This window comes from Rutilus rutilus, assembly GCF_951802725.1.
Source record: "Rutilus rutilus genome assembly, chromosome: 23".
NCBI lineage: Eukaryota > Metazoa > Chordata > Actinopteri > Cypriniformes > Leuciscidae > Rutilus > Rutilus rutilus.
This window is the reverse complement of record NC_140233.1, coordinates 13732550-13751509: the sequence shown is the minus strand read 5'-3', so window position 1 is coordinate 13751509 and position 18960 is coordinate 13732550. Positions and strand designations below refer to the sequence as shown.

Sequence of the window (18960 nt, the reverse complement as noted above, 5' to 3'; positions counted from 1 at the left end):
CATCTTATGGATGTTGCTTTGATGTACATTATCAGATATAAATAATACATTGTTCAGCCCTGAAAAGCTTCTGGACACTGATATATCTGTACCATATAATGTATCCGCCGTTATTAGAGATTTTTTAAAATGTATCAGTATTGGTTAATATTGGATATTTAATTAATGCTGATTTCCTCTATTTTTACATTTAGATTAGCCTATATTTACCATCATGTAAGGCTATCTTAAAGTTCATCTTTAAAAACACTAACAGTTTAATAACACTATTAAATGTACTCTTTTATCAAATCTCTAAATGAATATCCATTTTTTTCATACTGTACATTATAAAATTGTGATGCCTAAATTTAGTTTTTTAACAGTTTATTTAGTTTTTAGTGTTTTAATTTATTTAGACAAAAGAGTATATCATTTTAATATAGACCATTTATTGGTTATAGGTGTATAACCTATAACCCATAATGTAAAAATGATCTCATTACAATTAAAACATTTTAATTGTAATGAGGGGTATTTCTATAATGAAAAAAGGCTAAAATATAACAAAAAATGAAAATAAATTATGAATGATAAAAAAAGAACTTTAACAGGGAAAATGGATATAAAAAATGTATTTAATTTTTTTTTTTATTGACACACCTATCTTTATAGGTGACACACCTATCTTCACCTTGCTCTTTATCAGTCAACTTATTCAGTGTTCACCCTGTCAACATTTTCACTGGCCTTGCCACAAAAAAAAAAAAAAACGTACTTATTTGTTTATGATTTCAAACCCATTCTGACTGAAGGACAAAAGGATCACTTCATTCTCGTCATTTCTACAAAATATTACATCAGCAATATTCGCAAAACAACGTCAAAGACATCATAGAAAACAAATTAGTAGGTTTGCATAAAAGACATACAAATATGTAGATTTTCGTGAAATATGACCTGTAGTGACTATAGACTGAATTTCCAGTTTACCTCCTCATTTGACAGTGAACCATGGACTTGAAAACATCAGCAAAACTTGGTTTCTTGTCAATAAACCCTGACTTTCTATATTTAGAAACAGGAGAGAAAACAGATGCAATGCTCTCATCCCTTAAACTCCATCAGTGTTTTATAAGGTTGTGAGAACCAAAGCAGCAGGTTTGTCTGAGCCCTGACCCTGTTAGCTCCTCGAACCCAGTCATAATCACCACCATGATAGTAGGCCTATATAAAGGGGTTGCTTACTATAACTCTACTTCAGCAAGATGAAGGGGTTACTTGTTCTAACGGCTCTTTTTGTGGCTGTATTTGGCAAAGTAACTTTTGAGGGGTGAGTTCTCTTGTGTCTCCAAGTAGTCCCTTACTTTATGCTGTCAAATTCTCAGCTAATAAATAAACATGTTAACATATTGTCCTATACTGACAGCTGAAATACAGAGAAACAAACTCTAACTTCCTTATGTGCCAGTTTCTGTTCTATTTATCTAAAACATGCAAAATACTATATTCATTATTCTGAAGATTGAAGTTAAAGAAATTGTATAAATGTTTCTACAGAGACCAGGTTTTTAGGATCACTGCAAAAGATGCAGAGCAGATTTCTCTCCTGAAGGAACTCCCTGAACAGGCACTCGGGGTAAGTGTTTGTGAAGCACATAGATCATTTGATTGTTTCAGATTTTTTGGGATAAATGTGATGTTTTTATATATATTTTATATATAATGATGTTAATTATGATGTTAATTATATATTTACAAACTTTTGTTAGATGCGATTAATCGGTTTGACAGCACAATGTAATATTTATTACTATTATATAGTTTATATTATACTCATATTTTAATGTAATATAAATTACTTTATTACGCTATATTTTCTTCTGTGTTCAGCTGGACTTCTGGATGGAGCCCGTTCATGAGTCTCTGCCTGTGGATGTTCGTGTTCCCTTTCACAGCCTCCAGGCTGTCAGGGCGTTCTTGGCATACAATCAGATCCAGTATAATGTCATGATTGAGAATGTTCAGGTGGGACTATTTCAAAGCTGTGGTCGAAAAAACAAACAACCAAAAAGTTGCAAAATCCTTACTTATTTGATGGCTTTCTGTAACATAAGGATTTGCTGGATGATGAGGAACGCGAGATGGTGAAATTTCGCGCCTTCCCGAGAAGTACCGATGATTTTGTCTACACCACCTACCATGACCTGAACTCTGTGAGTGGTGCAACTTTAATTCAATAGCTTTACAAGACACTGAACTTTCAATATCAGCCTTTTCAAAGAAACTATGATGTTTTATTGTACTTTAACATTGTTTGTATCAAATGTGTTTATGACTTCAGTTAAAAAAATGTGTGTATAAGCCTACAGAACCTAGCTTTACATACATCCATGCATTTTATCTTCACCATACTATTTGCAGATTTACTCTTTCATGGACATGCTCGTGGCAGAAAACAGTATGGTCAGCAAAATTGTGATTGGTCAGAGCTATGAGAGCCGCCCCTTGAATGTCCTAAAGGTTGGTCACGACTCACAATCAATAACAATCTTATGATATTATTAATGCTTATTTTACTATTAGGAAACTTTAATTATTACATATAGCAGGATTTAATAGAGATTTGCGTATATCTACATGCAAGATTAGTGTGTCACAAATCATGCTGGTAATAGAACCTTGCAAAATACCAAATCTCAGATGAGATATTGCACACAAGCTATGATAATACTATGATTCCACTCCAGTAATGATTTTTAGTATAATAATTTTAGCTATACGCTAATAAGGTGATATCAAGATGCAATTTTATTTCACTGCTAGACTACTTGCAGAAAAATGCATGCTTTACAATTTCCAATGTGGTGTATAATGTACATTTGTATTAGTTAGGATGCATGCAGCGTAAGTAATATAAATGTCAGGATAAATGAATATTTGTTCATTATGACTAATATCCTGTCACTCAGTTCAGCACTGGAGCGAACCGTCCAGGTATCTGGATCGACACTGGCATCCACTCCAGAGAATGGGTCACCCAGGCCAGCGGAATCTGGTTTGCCAAGAAGGTAATCTGAAATTCTGAAATACAATCTATGACAACATAACTGAATCAAAGATTTATATCTGTGTATTTTCTGTTGAGTAGATCGTGACTGACTACGGACGTGACCCCGTCCTCACCGACATCCTTAACAACTATGATATCTTCTTGGAGATTGTCACCAACCCTGATGGTTTCGCCTACACCCACAGCAGTGTGAGTTTAATGCCTGGAAGACATTACATGCACATTCGGTTTAAAAGAACAACTATTTTAATGAAATTTGCCCTCTTTCTTGTGGAATCCAATTGGTTGGTTGTTTAAGGATCGCATGTGGCGTAAAACCAGAAAGCCGAACCCTGGCTCCAGCTGTGTTGGAGTTGATCCCAACAGAAACTGGGACGCTGGCTTTGGAGGTGAGATGTAGCATTAAGTTTGGGATATTGATTCTGATTGATTTATATATTCAACTATGTGCTTATACTATTTATACTACTGTTTCAACTATATATACTGTTTTTCGTCTATAGGTCCTGGTGCCAGCAGTAACCCGTGCTCTCTGACTTACCATGGACCCAGTGCTCATTCTGAGTCAGAAGTCAAGGCCATTGTGGACTTTGTGAAATCTCACGGCAACCTCAAGGCCTTTTTGTCCATTCACAGCTATTCCCAGATGCTCCTATATCCACATGGATACACAGCAACTCCTGCCAAAGACCAGGCTGAACTGGTATGTACTGGTCACAGAAACATGCTTTGATGCTTTTAACATATTCGATCTGTTCAAATCAATTCTGCATTGTCCCTTCAGCATGAACTCGCAAGAAAGGCCATCACTGAACTGAAGTCTTTGTATAACACTGCATATACATTTGGCAGCATGATTACTACCATCTGTAAGTACATTTCCAGTGAACCTAAAGATCTAATATAATATCATAATGACTATTAATCTCATTGTTAACAATCTTTTTGCTCTCAGACCAAGCCGACGGAGTCACTACTGACTGGACTTACGATCAGGGCATCAAGTACTCCTACACCTTTGAGCTGAGAGACACTGGTCGCTATGGTTTCATCCTGCCAGCCAATCAGATCGTCCCGACTGCTGAGGAGACCTGGCTGGCCCTGATGGCCATCATGGAGCACACCAAGAATAATCCATATTAAACATACAACAGTTTTTTTGTGATGAGTCAAAGTGCATAAGTTTGTAAGTGTATGCATGAAGTAAGGGATAATGTAGAGTCAGCTGGTCATTATGGCAAAAAGGGGTTTATTTCGTGACAATGATTATCAGATTGTAGATTATCCATCTTATTAAATTGCTTCTTGACAAATGAATAAAGCTATGGACATGAAATATTGATTTGAGTGGAAAGTGTTTTATAATCTTATCTGTAAGAAATGTTTTGATGTCAAGAATTCGTATTTCTGCGAGTGATGACGTCATTGAAGATATCAAAAATTCACGTTTTTGGAAATGTAATTCCTGATTTTAACAATTAGCAATTGTTCCTAGTAAAAACTCCATTCCTGATGTCAAGAATGATCATTTGACCTACTGATAATTGAATTCTTGATATCAGAAATTCATATCCTAGGAAAGATTAAAAGTCAAAGCAGCTTGCCATAGTTGCGCCGGTTAGTTAAGAGGTCAGTTGACTTAACTTAAAAAAATTAGGAAACCTGTTGCCTTAAAATTAAGTAATAAACTTCATGGACTTGACGAGTCCACATAACTTAATTTGTTCAATCACTTAATACATTTAAGGCAACGGGTTTCCACATTTTTCATTTTTTATTAAATGCTGCACTGGTTAGTTACGAGTCTGATTTAGAGCATTGTCAGGGATGACTGCGAACATTACGAAACATTAGATTGCCTTATTAATACTTCAACTGACCAACTAGAATCAAGCATTACAGGGAGTTATACTCGTAATAAAGAACAATTTTTGGAACAATGACTAAAAAGATAATTGTCATAATGTAAACAGCTCAGCTCATTAGATCAAGACATTTCTGAACATACATGATAAATATCCTTGAAAGTCATGTAGGTACCACTTAGGTCTACAATATAAAATTGATCTTTATTCATACTTTCATTACAAAAGAACAAACCAGGTAGTTTTCACTATATAGATTACATTAAATTATTAATTGGTCAATAAAACAAGGTCTGTGAAAGAACAGGAATAACTGATTTCAGTCAATCAGCACAGACAACAAAGGCCAAACAAACCAGTCAAAGCTCTTTCTACCACTCCATGTACACATTCCACCAACATCGACTCTAATAAATGCACTTTAAGTTCCTTCATCACACTCTGCAACAGACAAAGCAAATTTTCACACAGCAACATCAACTTAATTAATGCCAGCAATCACATCTACATTTCATAATATTCAAATCACAGTTGAGCAGATCTTCCGCACTAGTTCAGAAAGCATCGATCGTTTAAATAAATGCACTGAATGAACAGATTAGCTAAAGATTTAAGGCATAAAAAACATCCAGCACATCTAAAATACTTCTAAAGGAATGCGCCATACATACCGCGTCTACTGAGCAAGTAAACATACAGCATGCTCAATGAACAGATCATGTCATAGCACAACTAAAGCAAATAAAATGACCACCAAGAGGTGGAGTCCTTCCATTAAGACCTGCTTACTTATGTAACAGAGAAGAACCCTACATATGCATTAAAACAGCTAGATGTCAAACCATAGACATCTTGTACCATCATTACAGTATAAATGGTTCTTGATGCCAACAAGTTGATGACTGCGCAAATCAGATTTTAAACATGTAGTTTAGATTTGGAGTCAGCAAGTGCAAAGATATGTGTATAAACTGAAATAATAAACCAGTGCCATTTGGGTGTACTACCAGGACCAATAAAATGTTTAATTTCTTCCAGTGCACTTCTGAGAATTAAACCATGTGCATGTGGCCAGTAGTTTAGGATGTTCATCACAGATGTTCACAAAAGTAAAATATAAAGGCTTTATTTGCATTGAAGTGAAGACGACAATGGTGAGAGTGAAACGGAAGGTTATTTCCAAGGCCGACTGCTCTGTGAACGAACGCTTTCTGATCCTGCTATGGATGAGCCCTGTCGACCGCTCCGAACTGTAGACGCTTTGGAGCCAGCGCTGCTAGTGGACAATCTACTGCTGAGACGACCTAAAATGTGTGTGTGTGTGGGGGGGAGAAATAGTAATATATAAGTATTTGTAAATGTGGCTCACAGAATAAAATAAAACCGACATCAGGGTGAGTAACTGATGAGAGGGGTTTTTTTGGTCAGTGAAAATGGTTATTTAATTTCAGCATTTTTTAAATGGATGACTCACTGCCGGGCTCGTTGGGTAAGAACACCTCCTCTAGGTAATGCTGGATTCTGCTTTGGTCCTCTGAAGTGAACCGCCACTTTTTTTCTGCCGCCTGTGACGTCTGCCGTGGCACTGATCGCTTACGACTTCCGGGTCCCGTGGGTGATGGCAGACAGGAGATGGGAATGGAGCCTGTTGTCATTCCTTCAGGGAACTTCTGAGCAACCACTTTTAAACCTTGTTGAGAAAGGAAAAGATGAATACTGAAATACTGACAGGATTAACCCACGTGTATTCTTTGGAGATAATTGAGACCCCAATGATCTATGTATAACAATATTAATTTCAAAAAGAGCTTCTTATTTTCCCTTCTACGAGAAGAAAACGTAGAAAAATGTTCATGGAAGTCTTTGAGGTTTGTTATCAGTCTCCAGTCTGCCTGGAAGAAGTCGTCACGATGACTTACCCCCCGACAGCATGAAGAGATTCTCAAACCCTCTCTCGCACATGGTGGTGGCCGCTTGACTTGCTATCCTCTCATCTTCATCATACAAAATTATGATCTTTCCCGATGCATTTTTCTGTGTAGCTGTTAAAGATTTTAAAACTAGGAATTTGAAATTACAGAAATGATTGATCGCACAAAAACAGTGTGACTTTTTCCAATGGTATCCTGGGGTCCAATGAATGAATGCACAATTGATATTTTTTAATATGATTAAATCTAATTATTTTTTCCTTCATTCATAGGACCCCCTTATAAGTATTATACATTATAGCGCATTTCATAAATGTGCATCAAAATTGATGAATGAATAATAAAAATATTAAAAGTAAAAATAAATATTATAGTGCATTTCATACATGTACAATAAATAAATAAATAAAAATATTCATTTATTGTGCTTCTGTGCATTAGATGCACATTATAGGTTTGCTATATGTTTTAATACAGAACAAACATTTTCACATATCAGGAATAAAAGGATACGTAATCAAGGACTTCTTTCGTGTATGGGTTCATTGTCCTTGATAAGGTCGCTATGGGGTAACTATAAGCTGTGAGCAAAAAAAGTTTGTTAATAATATTATATTAATGTGTTTCATGCTTTGAGCAAAATTCTGTTTTCCAGGTAAGTTTCCTACCACTGATAATATGGCACTGGTCATACTGCTCTCTGTCCCGCACATCCAGCAACAGATACGGGCAGTCAGGTAAGGGGCACTCTGTGGTGTCGGAGGTAGACACTGGAGACAGTCGAATGGTCTTCTGTCCGTTCCTGTCCAGATCCATTTCTCCCACGCCACTGATGACACTATGAATGAGCCCAGAGATTCTCGATTACATCGAGTGAGGACAGTCAGGGGTGCTCAGTGTTACAGGCTATATCTCATTGTTCCCCCCCACAGGGTCTCTGAGGACGGAGTCCGATTGCACCGACTGTCCCCAAACAGACTCAATGGCACTTGGGGCCATGAGAAAGCAGCCTGGCCAATGAGAGCTCTTGTGGGTGTACAATAGAGGAAATGCTAGAGGGGGGGGGGGTCAGTTAGATGCATAAAATGATATTCTGATGCGACCGGTTGAATTAAGGACATGGACAGGTGTGTCGCAAAAACAAAAGTGATTTGACTACCTTTGGAGTGTAGATCTAGGAGAAAACCCAGTGTTGCCGGATTCCTCATTGTTGATACACTGTGAGTTGAGAAGCGTCGGCTCTGGGGAGCCATTAGTCTGATCGGAGAAGCCGTCGAGCCCCGGTGACGCCGAGAATATTGAAATATCATCTGAAACCATATACAAAATAAACAAATAAAATGAAAACGATCGTCAGGGCGTTGCTAAGTGGTGGCTAATGTACGGAGACCCTAAGGGAAACAACATGAGATAGTAGGGAAAAACTGCTTTGCAAAGCTCCTGAGAAAATACGTCTGCTTGCAAATATTTTGCATTCTACTAAGAAACTTTGTGTTTGCCCACACATTTTTGCGTTCCCCGAGGAACTTTGTGTTTGCTTGCACAAATTTTGAGTTCCCTGAGGAACTTTGCGTGCACAACTTTTGCATTCCTCATAGGAACTTTGCATTTACTTGCACAAATTTTTGCGTTCCCCAAGGAACTTAGCATTTGTGCACACAACTTTTGCGTTCCTCGAGGAACTTTGCGTTCGCTTGCACACATTTTGCGTTGCCCTGAGCATTCGCTCAAAAAAGCATTAAAATAGGTGTCCTTCCAACTCAAATTGTTTCCATCTGCAGGTTTGCAGGCTCATGCAAAAGAAACAAGCGAACGCAATGTTTCTCAGGTGAGCGCAAAAGATTTGAAAGCAAACGCAAAGTCACTGCAATATAAATTTTTTTCCTCCCATTTCATGTTTTCCATCACCATGTCCCCTTAGGGGCTCCGTACTAAAGTGTCCTGAGTTGTAGTTAATATGTTGCTATGCGGTTGCTAGGGTGTTAATTCGTAATAATTGTTAGTAAAAACTACTGAGAATAAAGAGTAACATAAAAGAGAAATGAAACTACCATCTAATCCAGGCATTTCATCATTAATGTTGTCATTCTGATCTGACACCGAAGCAACTTGGATTACCTGAAAAAAATAAAAAAATAAACGATTATGCGCACACACAATATTTATTTACGACATTTATATCGTCATAAAAAAATATTTGAAAATAAATGCTGTTCTTTTGAACTTCCTCTTGCAAAGCACAACTTTTTTCAACATTGTTAATAATCATAATACGAAGAATTGTCTCTTGATTAGCAGATCAGTATATTAGAATGGTTTCTGAAGGATCATGTGACACTGAAGACTGGAGTAATGATGCTGAAAATTCAGCTTTGCGTCACAGGAATAAATTACACTTTAAATTATATTAAAATAGAAAATAGTAATTTTAAATTGTAATAATATTTCTAAAAATATATTTTTACTGTATTAAAACTGAAAGTAAACCATGTGTTTTATATCATTTCTTTTTCACTTACCAGCTGAGCAAATGTAGTCACTTTCAGTCTTTTAAATAGCTCATCCTTCCTATATCTGTAGTCTGGAAAAAATATATATAATAAGCATGCATTTCAAATGATGAGAGCTGCTGCACAAAAACAATTCTGATGCATTTTACCTGGATCCTGAGTGTTACCATTTCTCACTTCATCTTCATTTAAAGACACATCATTTAAATTCACACCCAAAATATCAAACTCCATTTTGATACAGATTAAACTCACTAAACTTGACTTTAACAAGCCAATGGCTGCTGCAAACTGAGACGAGCTCTGCCAACGTCTCTTTTTATCTTTGGCAAGAACTCCATGGTCCAGCCTCACCAGCAAACCCACTGTAAGATGCCAAGTGACACCACTGGATGAGGTTATGCATCTCGGTTTCACTACAGACAATCTTGACAGAGGAATAACTGTAATCTACAGTACAATAACCATCCATTGCTCATGCATCCAAAAGGAGGAGCAAGACTTGCTTATCCTTGAGAAATCAGAGGGAACCTGTAACAAGATGACCAATATGGACAAAGCAGTCTTTCTCTCCTCATCAGGTGAGTAAATATAAGTAGGACAAGTGCATTTGGAGACAAAACTGCTGAAACAAGTCATTAAGGAGCTGTTCACAAAAGATGCATTACTGTGCCATTCTGCACTGTTTTGTATATTTTTTTATGTAAATACACACTAGTTTTGTTTGACCACTGTGATGTGCTTGAATGTCTGTGATTTGTTAGGTGTTGTAAAAATATTAGACATTTTGAAATATTAAAAAATGTTTCAGCAATAATATGGATTTATAATATTCTGAACTTACTTTTCCTGGCCTCCTCTAGTCTCTCCATATATTTTGTCAGGCTGAAGCCTAGAAAATAAACAGGGTTAGTCATTACATATTTTTTCATATATGCAATGAATATTCAAAATGTTAGTCACCAAAAAGTGAATACCTGTATCAAGCCGTGTTTTTACATGTTGGTATTTGGGGTTCTGAGGAATCCTCTTTTTTAAATACTGAGGGAAAATAAGCATCCATTTCAATAAAACATAGTGTCATTGTGTAACTAACTATTCTGAAGTAATTGTTTTTGGGATCAATGTAATTGTTTAACGTTGGTTTCTCATCTGAGAAAATGATGTGTATGAAACAAACATTGAGTTTAATGGAGTTTGCAGTGAATATAAAAGCCACAGTAAGCTCCAATAACATCCATTAGTATATATAAATGGTTTATTTATTGATTAGCACTGGTAGAAAATAATACAACATGAAAGCATCAGCAGTGAACTGGTGTTGATGGTCAGACAGGTAAGTTAACGTTATGGCAACATAACGGAGGAGCAGCTGCGCCGGTGTCAGATTCCCTTTTAAACCCCAGCTTCCCATGTAAAACATTCCCTGAGCCACCTTTCAACATATATACACTTTGCAGAAACATAAAAACACTGACCTTTGAATCGCCAATCCCTAGCTTGACCGACATTTTAACGTAGCTGGGCTTCAGCGGCTAACGTTAGCTTCCAAAATCAAAACTCAAAGCGTTGCCTCTTTGAGCAAAGTCTTCACTGATTGGCCCGATGAATTGGTTATCCAATCAGTGACGGAGTTCTTTTGACCTCAATGCTAGTTCTACTGCTTTACCGTTTGGGGTTGTTGCTATGCAACGGCGTTATTTCCAATGCTTTTTTTCATTGTGCAGTGACAGAGAGTCCCGTCGGCAGAATTTATTAAATGCTTTTTCTGATCTATGTATTTTACCAGTAATTCCTGAATCAATTTTTTTTCTGAAGACAATTGTTTACAATGTTTGGCTTGGATATGCAACTAATTAACTCTACAGACAGTATAATCTTTGTAAGACAAGCTTGCAAATTTTAGTTTTAATCCCAGCAAGCCTTCTGTTGTATTAAGAGGATGGGTTACATTAGCGGTTTCAGTTGACTGCATTAATGCAGAGGTTTATCTGTGTAAAATTGTTTTGTTTTTTGTCAGTCTTAATAACGATTCATACATGTAAATAATTTGAATCGAAAGGGATTTTAAGTCCACATTGCTGATCTAGTCCCGCTGACTCGATGATTCGGAGCGTGATTTGTTTGGTCTGGGGAAAACGCGGCTTGTTTGACAGAGGCTCAACATGAAGGAGTTTCACTTGTTTACTTGTAAAACAAAGAACAAACTGCACGAAATTCAAAAACTTTCTCGACGGTTTCCAGAACAATGGCGTCTGTAATGGTAAGACAACTTAGCAGAAACATTTTAAAGTGCGAATGTAGACGTTTTATATCGTTTCTGGTTTAATTAGCTCTGTGCAACTGTGCTGGAAAGTTTCGTTTTTGTTTTAATACTAATATTGGTTATATTTGACGAAATTGACCGTACAAAACAATATAATTAGCTAACAAAAAGTACTATGGAACTAGCATTTTTAGACATGGTAACGTTACCGTGGTACAACCATGGTGTTGTCACCATCATGTACAGGTGAAACTCGAAAAATTTGAATATCGTGCAAAAGTTCATTTATTTCAGTAATTCAACTTAAAAGGTGAAACTAATATATTATATAGACTCATTTCATGCAAAGTGAAATATTTCAAGCCTTTATTTGTTATAATTTTGATGATTATGGCCTACAGCTTATGAAAACCCCAAATTCAAAATCTCAGGAAATTAGAATATTACATGAAATCAAAAAAAAAAAAAAAAAGGATTTTACATAAAGAAATGTCAGCTGTAAAAGTATAATCATGCATATGTACTCAGTACTTGGTTTGGGGCCCTTTTGCATGAATTACTGCCTCATTGCGGCGTGGCATGGATGCTATCAGCCTGTGGCACTACTGAGGTGTTATGGAAGACCAGGATGCTTCAATAGCGGCCTTCAGCTCTTCTGCATTGTTCTGTCTCATGTCTCTCATCTTTCTCTTGGCAATGCCCCATAGATTCCCTATGGGGTTAAGGTCAGGCGAGTTTGCTTGCCAATCAAGCACAGTAATCCCATGGTCATTGAACCAGGTTTTGGTTCTTTTGGCAGTGTGGGCAGATACCAAGTCCTGCTGGAAAATGAAGTCAGCATCTCCATAAAGCTTGTCTGCTGAAGGAAGCATGAAGTGCTCTAAAATGTCCTGGTAGATGGCTGTGTTGACTCTGGACTTAATAAAGCACGGTTGAAGAGCTGAATGCCGCTATTGAAGCATCCTGGTCTTCCATAACACCTCAGTAGTGCCACAGGCTGATAGCATCCATGCCACGCCGCAATGAGGCAGTAATTCATGCAAAAGGGCCCCAAACCAAGTACTGAGTACATATGCATGATTATACTTTTACAGCTGACATTTCTGTATGTAAAATATTTTTTTTTATTGATTTCATGTAATATTCTAATTTCCTGAGATTTTGATTTTGAATATATATATATATATATATAATATATGACTTAAGAAATATGTATGTAAATTGACATTGACATTCACTCACATTGTTTTATTGAAAAAAACTTTGGAAAATAAAAATTTTACACCTTATTCTTCTATGATATCCTTTTCAGGAGGATCCCACCCTTGAGAGACATTTTAAAGGTCACAAAGATGTTGTCTCCTGCGCTGATTTCAGCCCCAATAATAAACAGCTGGGTATGTCATATTATTTATCTTCTATTTTCAGTCAGAGAACATCCCAACATAACCACTTGCAACTTCTCTTGCAGCTTCTGGATCCTGTGACAAGAACCTTATGATCTGGAACCTCGCTCCAAAAGCAAGGGCGTTTAGGTTTGTGGGTCACACGGACGTCATTACAGGTGTTCATTTTTCTCCAAGCGGATCTTTGGTGGCATCTTCATCCAGAGATCAAACAGTTCGACTTTGGACGCCCAGCATGTGAGTACAGATGATCCCTTAAGAGTTTTAATGGGTTAGTTCACCCAAAAACGCCCTCAAGCCATCCTAGGTGTATATGACTTTCTTCTTTCAGCCAAACACAGTCGGAGTTATATTAAAAAAATATCCTGGCTCTTCCAAGCTTTATAATGGGAGTGAATGGTATCTTGTTTTTTGAAGCCCAAAAAAGTGCATTCATCCATAATAAAAGTAATCCATACGGCTCCAGGGGGTTAATAAAGGCCTTTTGAAGCGAAGCGATATCTGTATTTATAACTTTATAAACTATATTCGCTGGCTTCAGGTAACGGCCGTACGCGAGTCGAGTTCCGGCGGAAGAGTGACCTCTGACACGACGCATGACGTATTGGCGAATGCAGAAGCACAGAGGATAGAGCAAAAAACCACCAGTCACAAGTTTAAAATGAGAATTTTTGAAGAGAAATGTCAGAGGAGCTTGAGTTTGTTTCCCAACCCTATTAGTTTGAACTACGAGAGGCGTCTACTCTCACCTAAGCTTATTTTGGATATTTTTCAAAAACACATCGCTTCACTTTAGAAGGCCTTTGTTAACCCCTTGGAGCCGTATGGATTACTTTTATGATGTTGATGCACTTTTTTGGGGCTTTAAAATCTCTCTCATTATAAAGCTGGGAGGAGCCAGGCTATTTTTTTTATATAACTCTGATTGTGTTCGGTTGTAAGAAGTCGTCTAGCACAACTACACAACTAACCCTTTAATGTATTATTTGTATCTTAATGCATTATTGTCTGTGTGTGTTACAGAAAGGGCGAGTCAACTGTGTTCAAAGCACACACAGCGAGCGTTCGAAGCGTTCATTTCTCCAGCGATGGCCAAAGGCTGGTCACGGCCTCAGATGACAAGTCTGTGAAAGTGTGGGGTGTCGAACGGAAGAAATTCCTTTACTCTCTAAACCGGCACACCAACTGGGTACGCTGTGCGAGGTATGAGACTATGTGTCTAACCTTTCCGGTTTTATCACATAAAGTGGGATTTCTCTCATTGTCACTTGTCCTGTCTGTACCTGTCAGGTTTTCACCAGATGGTCGTCTCGTTGCTTCCTGTGGCGATGACAGGACGGTTCGCCTCTGGGATACATCCGCACGTCAGTGCATAAACGTTTTCACAGACTACGGCGGGTGAGAATTGAGCGTTGTTGGGATCTTTTTGAGGATACTGTATGTTTATTGGACTAAAGTTTCCTGATATTTTAAACTGTCTGTTTAGGTCAGCGACATTTGTGGACTTCAATTCCAGTGGCACGTGCATTGCATCATCAGGAGCGGACAACACATTAAAAATCTGGGATATTCGTACAAACAAGTTAATACAACATTACAGAGGTAGTTAATATAAACAGAGATGGTTTCACATCATGAAAATGTATTTGTTTTTAATTCTTGTTTTCAAGCATTTTACTTGGTCTTGCAGTTCATAGCGCAGGGGTCAACAGCTTTTCCTTCCATCCATCCGGAAACTATCTGATCAGTGGTTCGAGTGACAATACAATGAAGATCTTGGACCTGCTGGAGGGGAGGCTCATCTACACCCTTCACGGCCACAAGGTGTCACCCTCTCTAATAGCGTAGAATTTGAATTCTATCTGGAACAATTGGGAATTCATCCAAAAAAACAAAAATTATCTCATCTTTTACTCACCCTCATGTCATTTCAAACCCATATTCTTTTTTTTTTCTTTTTTAATGGGGCATAAAAAATATACAGTTCTTGCCATACAACAGGAAATCAAATCGCCCAAAATGTATCACAACTCATGGGGGTTTTGGGGGAAGCTTTTTTGCAATTAAATATTTTAACATAATAATTTGGGTATCAAAATAATAATAAAATAAATAATAAATATTCACTTTTTAAAGTTAATTTCCAAAATATTATTATTTATTTATTTTTTTTTTTTGAAAATGCTATCTTTCTTATTTGGTCTATTATGTTTTGCTTTTTTGTGTTACTGTCCATACTGTCTATGGTGAAGCGGAAGACAATTTTACACATAATAAAGTTTCTGAATATGAACTGAAAATAGCCATATGGAGTACTTATACAGTATGGTAAATTATTATTTTTATTACATGAATTGAGCTTGATAGTCATGATCAACTGTCATTGTATGGCAAGAGCTGCATAATAATTTGTTTGTGTTAAAAATTTTGTGTATTTTGTGATGTAGACCTGCATTAAACAGCCCACCTTTAGAAGAAAAGCCATAAAGTGTAATTTTCCCCCTCTGCTCTCAGGGTCCAGTGTTGGCTGTGACGTTTTCTCGAGATGGAGATCTGTTTGCTTCAGGAGGTGCTGACTCTCAGGTAATTGTGATGTAATGTTAATGTTTTACCATCCGATTACTGTCGAGCTGATCATGTCACTTATGCTCGTGATCGTCTGGGTTTCAGGTTCTAATGTGGAAGACCAACTTTGATTCACTGAACTACAGAGAGCTGTTGAGCAGGCACAGCAAACGAGTCACTCCAGATCCCCCTCCACACCTGATGGACATTTACCCTCGATCCCTTCACCGACACACGGCTCAAAATGGCACAGTAGAGGTCAGTGCCCACAACTGCAGTGCTACTACAATACCCTTGTGTTTCACAAACAGTTTCCTCTCGGGGATCAGTACAGCGTCAACACTGTAGATCAATCCAGTACATTGCAGTCAATATATTAGCTCTGTGACACCAGCACACACTGCATTCAAGGTTAGTTATTATCTCTCATTCTTTCGTTTTTCTTAGATTAACCCCATTGTTGCTGATACTCAGTCTGGTGACCCTCAGGTGGTTGAAGTGGGACGTGTTCTTTTCTCCGCAGCGGTAAGATCTGAGCTCTGACAGGAACTGATTCATGAAGTCCGAACTGTTTCCAACCACTAGGGGGAAATATAGGCTAGCTAATGTAAGCCCTCATCGAAAAGTGTACGGTCACTGCCACACTTTTGCTGTCCCTGATGTTTTCTTTTTAAATGATCACTCCTCATCAATATTTATCAGTTTTTTTCCCACATTATTATGGTTTTGTCTACTCCATACACTTCTGTTCTCTTGTAAATATGACAGTGGGGTGTAAAAATCTGAGACCATGTAATGGCATTCTGTCATGAAACCAGGAGAACAAAACAAAACAAACTAGTAAATTCCTGCTAATTTTTCACATTAAATTTGAACTCGGATTGCTATTCTGATACTATAATTTGTCATAAAATATTAAATACGTTTGTTATTAAGTTTTCATTCATTGCTTTTCTAATACTTTAATTTGTAATGAAAATTAGATATTTAATTTATTGAATGTAATTTTAATATATATTAATATAATAATAATAATTCTGTGTATATATATATATATATATATATATATATATATATTCAATATTCAATTAAAATAAAAAAAATAGAAGCACATGCAGCAAATTTTGGACCCTGCTCTATAATTACAGTTAATATGAGGCACATGATGGCTATGAATTTGGCCGGTTTTCCAAAAAAATAACTGTTTATTATATTCAGCCCAGTGTTGTTTGTGTGGCCGGCAGCTTTCCAAATCTTTCTTATTTGCTGCGTGCCTTGTTCTGATCCGAATTATGGGAATGTCCTCGTGCTTCCGTGCAAAATGCTGTGCTTTCTGCTTTACAAGCGGATTGAGGAAATGCTGCGAGACGGCACACAACAGACTGTGGGTGCCTCGCTCACGTGTTTACAGGAAGTCTCTTTTTCTCCCCCTCTCATTCTCTCTCTCTCTCTCTCTTTCTCTTTTTTTGAGTGCTCTGATTCTGGCTGTGTAGAGTAGCTCGAGCGTGAAAGCAAAAACACACCGAGCACACACACGTGTTTAAAGCTGGGCTCTGATGTGACCTCACTTTGCTGCTGGAGCCATAGACTAATAATAGACTCCTCCACAATGTGACTTTAGCGCTCTCTCTCTCTGTCTCTCCCTTTCTTCCATTTGTTCCTTTTGTCTGTACACACTGTACTGCATAGAGAAAACTAGTGTCCGACTTGGACGTCTGCACACACGTTGACTAGTCGTTTCGTTATGCCAATAGACTCACTGGATATGTGTTGACATGTTGTTGATCATGTGACTTTAATTGCACTTGTTCAATATGGTGCCAGTTGATGTTACTGTACTGCGTCCCAGTGTTGCTATTTGTCTACGTAGGCCTACCACATTCAGGTTTTTGCAAGGCCCATCCTGGTTCGATTCTGATTCACAAGCCTTAGATTCAGTTCTTCAATTCATTTTGTTTCTGTTTCATTTGAGTGTAATGTCATTTGAGTGTCATTCAGTTGTAATGAAAAGATATGAAAGACATTTTCCGTGTTTTTGCGAGTCCCTTCCGGATTTGATTCTGATTCACAAGCTTAAGATTCAGTTCTTTTTTCGGTTCATTTTGAGTCTGTTTCATTTGGGTGTTTTTCAGTTGTGATGAAAAGATATGAAAGAAATTTTCCCATTCTAATTCGATTCTGATTTACAAGCTTTAGAATCAGTTTTGATTTTAATTCAGTTTTAATTGATTCTGTTTCGTTTGGGTGTATTTCAGTTGTTTTTCAGATATTTCAGGGTTTTTCCTGCTTTGAAAATATTTTGGCGGCCTCCAAAATGAATCGGTGTCCCGCCAAAGATGTATTTTGATTTGTTTTTTTTTATCATTTTAATGTGACAATACCAATACGGAAACAATACAATCGGATACTGTGTGTCAAATGATCTGTGCATTAAATCTTGGAGTACAAATGCAAAATAATAGACCTGACACTTTTTCTATGTAATGTGTTACTTTGTAGTTCACTTTGAGTCACTCAGTGACTACAGTATAAATTACCTGAGTGGTTATTTTTTTATTTCATGAATAATAGGATAAGTTAATATTACAAACTGTTGTTTTGCATTTATTTGGGATTTATTATGAGTATACTGGCCTGGGTAAGGTACTTTGCACTGTGTGTGTTGATGACTGTGTTCGTCCGCCACCACCGAAAACCATTTTTTGACCCAGGAAAAACCCTGCATTTTCTCTCTGCTAATGCTGTGTATTATAGAGGGCAGTGTTTCAGACTCTTTCAAACTGGCACCTTAAACTAGTTATTAAAAGAACTGACTCATGGGAGTAATTTGTTTGTGAATCAGACTACACTGGGTGAACTACCTTTTGCCAGAAACAAAAAAAAGGCTGCTGAAGCTGCATGGCACGTGGTTTAACCCACTGACTAGTCAACTAATCTTCTGGATGACAAGTTGAGTAGTAAAAAATAGCCATAGCGCACATTCACTTTTATAGGCATTCACACTTAAAAAGTGTTCAGTTCAGGATGCCCTCCCGAATCCGACCTGTCAGGGCCCAATTTCAGGGAAACCCTGTCATTATCTGGCCCTGAGCGTCCTGTAGTCCTTCAGGACAGAGTTTCCTCATTCTGCTTCCCTGCCTTGCGTGCGTGGGAGCAGAGACATGAGGAAGTGGACGGCAGAGAGAAGTATGACCCGTGGCGCCTTTTTGTGTGACGCTTCCTGCCATCACTTCCTCTTGACTGACTCTCTCTGGAGTCCTTTCAGCTTGAGTGTGTGTGTGTGTGTGTGCGCAGTGATGCGGTCCTCAATTGGTGGAACTCCTCTGCATCTCGGTCCTTGTTGACTCCCTGATGCATTATGCATA

General features: G+C 37.6%; 3 protein-coding genes across 3 annotated transcripts in view; 2 read left to right on the top strand and 1 right to left on the bottom strand.

Annotated features, from left to right (window-relative positions):
• Positions 1 to 1240: 1240 nt before the first annotated feature.
• On the top strand, positions 1241 to 4391 carry LOC311282822 (carboxypeptidase A1-like). The gene is made up of 11 exons (XM_084396856.1): positions 1241 to 1312; positions 1540 to 1618; positions 1873 to 2007; positions 2097 to 2195; positions 2404 to 2502; positions 2952 to 3050; positions 3131 to 3241; positions 3351 to 3441; positions 3556 to 3755; positions 3837 to 3921; positions 4008 to 4391. The coding sequence occupies exons 1-11, from the start codon at positions 1248 to 1250 to the stop codon at positions 4193 to 4195; spliced, it is 1251 nt and encodes a 416-aa protein (XP_084252982.1). The 5' UTR covers positions 1241 to 1247; the 3' UTR covers positions 4196 to 4391.
• Positions 4392 to 4752: 361 nt separating this feature from the next.
• On the bottom strand, positions 4753 to 10971 carry cep41 (centrosomal protein 41). Its single transcript, XM_084396441.1, has 11 exons — positions 10837 to 10971; positions 10336 to 10399; positions 10203 to 10250; positions 9368 to 9429; positions 8900 to 8966; positions 8008 to 8158; positions 7517 to 7686; positions 7362 to 7429; positions 6837 to 6951; positions 6392 to 6607; positions 4753 to 6221 (listed from the first exon to the last, which is right to left on the bottom strand). Exons 1-11 carry the CDS (start codon positions 10867 to 10869, stop codon positions 6091 to 6093), a joined length of 1125 nt encoding a protein of 374 aa, XP_084252567.1. The 5' UTR covers positions 10870 to 10971; the 3' UTR covers positions 4753 to 6090.
• A 304-nt stretch (positions 10972 to 11275) lies between these two features.
• poc1b (POC1 centriolar protein B) overlaps positions 11276 to 18960 on the top strand; it is a 32267-nt gene continuing 24582 nt past the window's right edge. Inside the window, exons 1-10 of the mRNA XM_084396295.1 lie at positions 11276 to 11621; positions 12937 to 13021; positions 13096 to 13267; positions 14054 to 14233; positions 14321 to 14428; positions 14517 to 14632; positions 14721 to 14854; positions 15545 to 15613; positions 15701 to 15853; positions 16043 to 16120. Of these exons, the coding sequence (XP_084252421.1) occupies positions 11607 to 11621; positions 12937 to 13021; positions 13096 to 13267; positions 14054 to 14233; positions 14321 to 14428; positions 14517 to 14632; positions 14721 to 14854; positions 15545 to 15613; positions 15701 to 15853; positions 16043 to 16120 (1110 nt within the window). The 5' untranslated portion in view covers positions 11276 to 11606. The remainder of the gene's footprint in view (positions 11622 to 12936; positions 13022 to 13095; positions 13268 to 14053; positions 14234 to 14320; positions 14429 to 14516; positions 14633 to 14720; positions 14855 to 15544; positions 15614 to 15700; positions 15854 to 16042; positions 16121 to 18960) is intronic.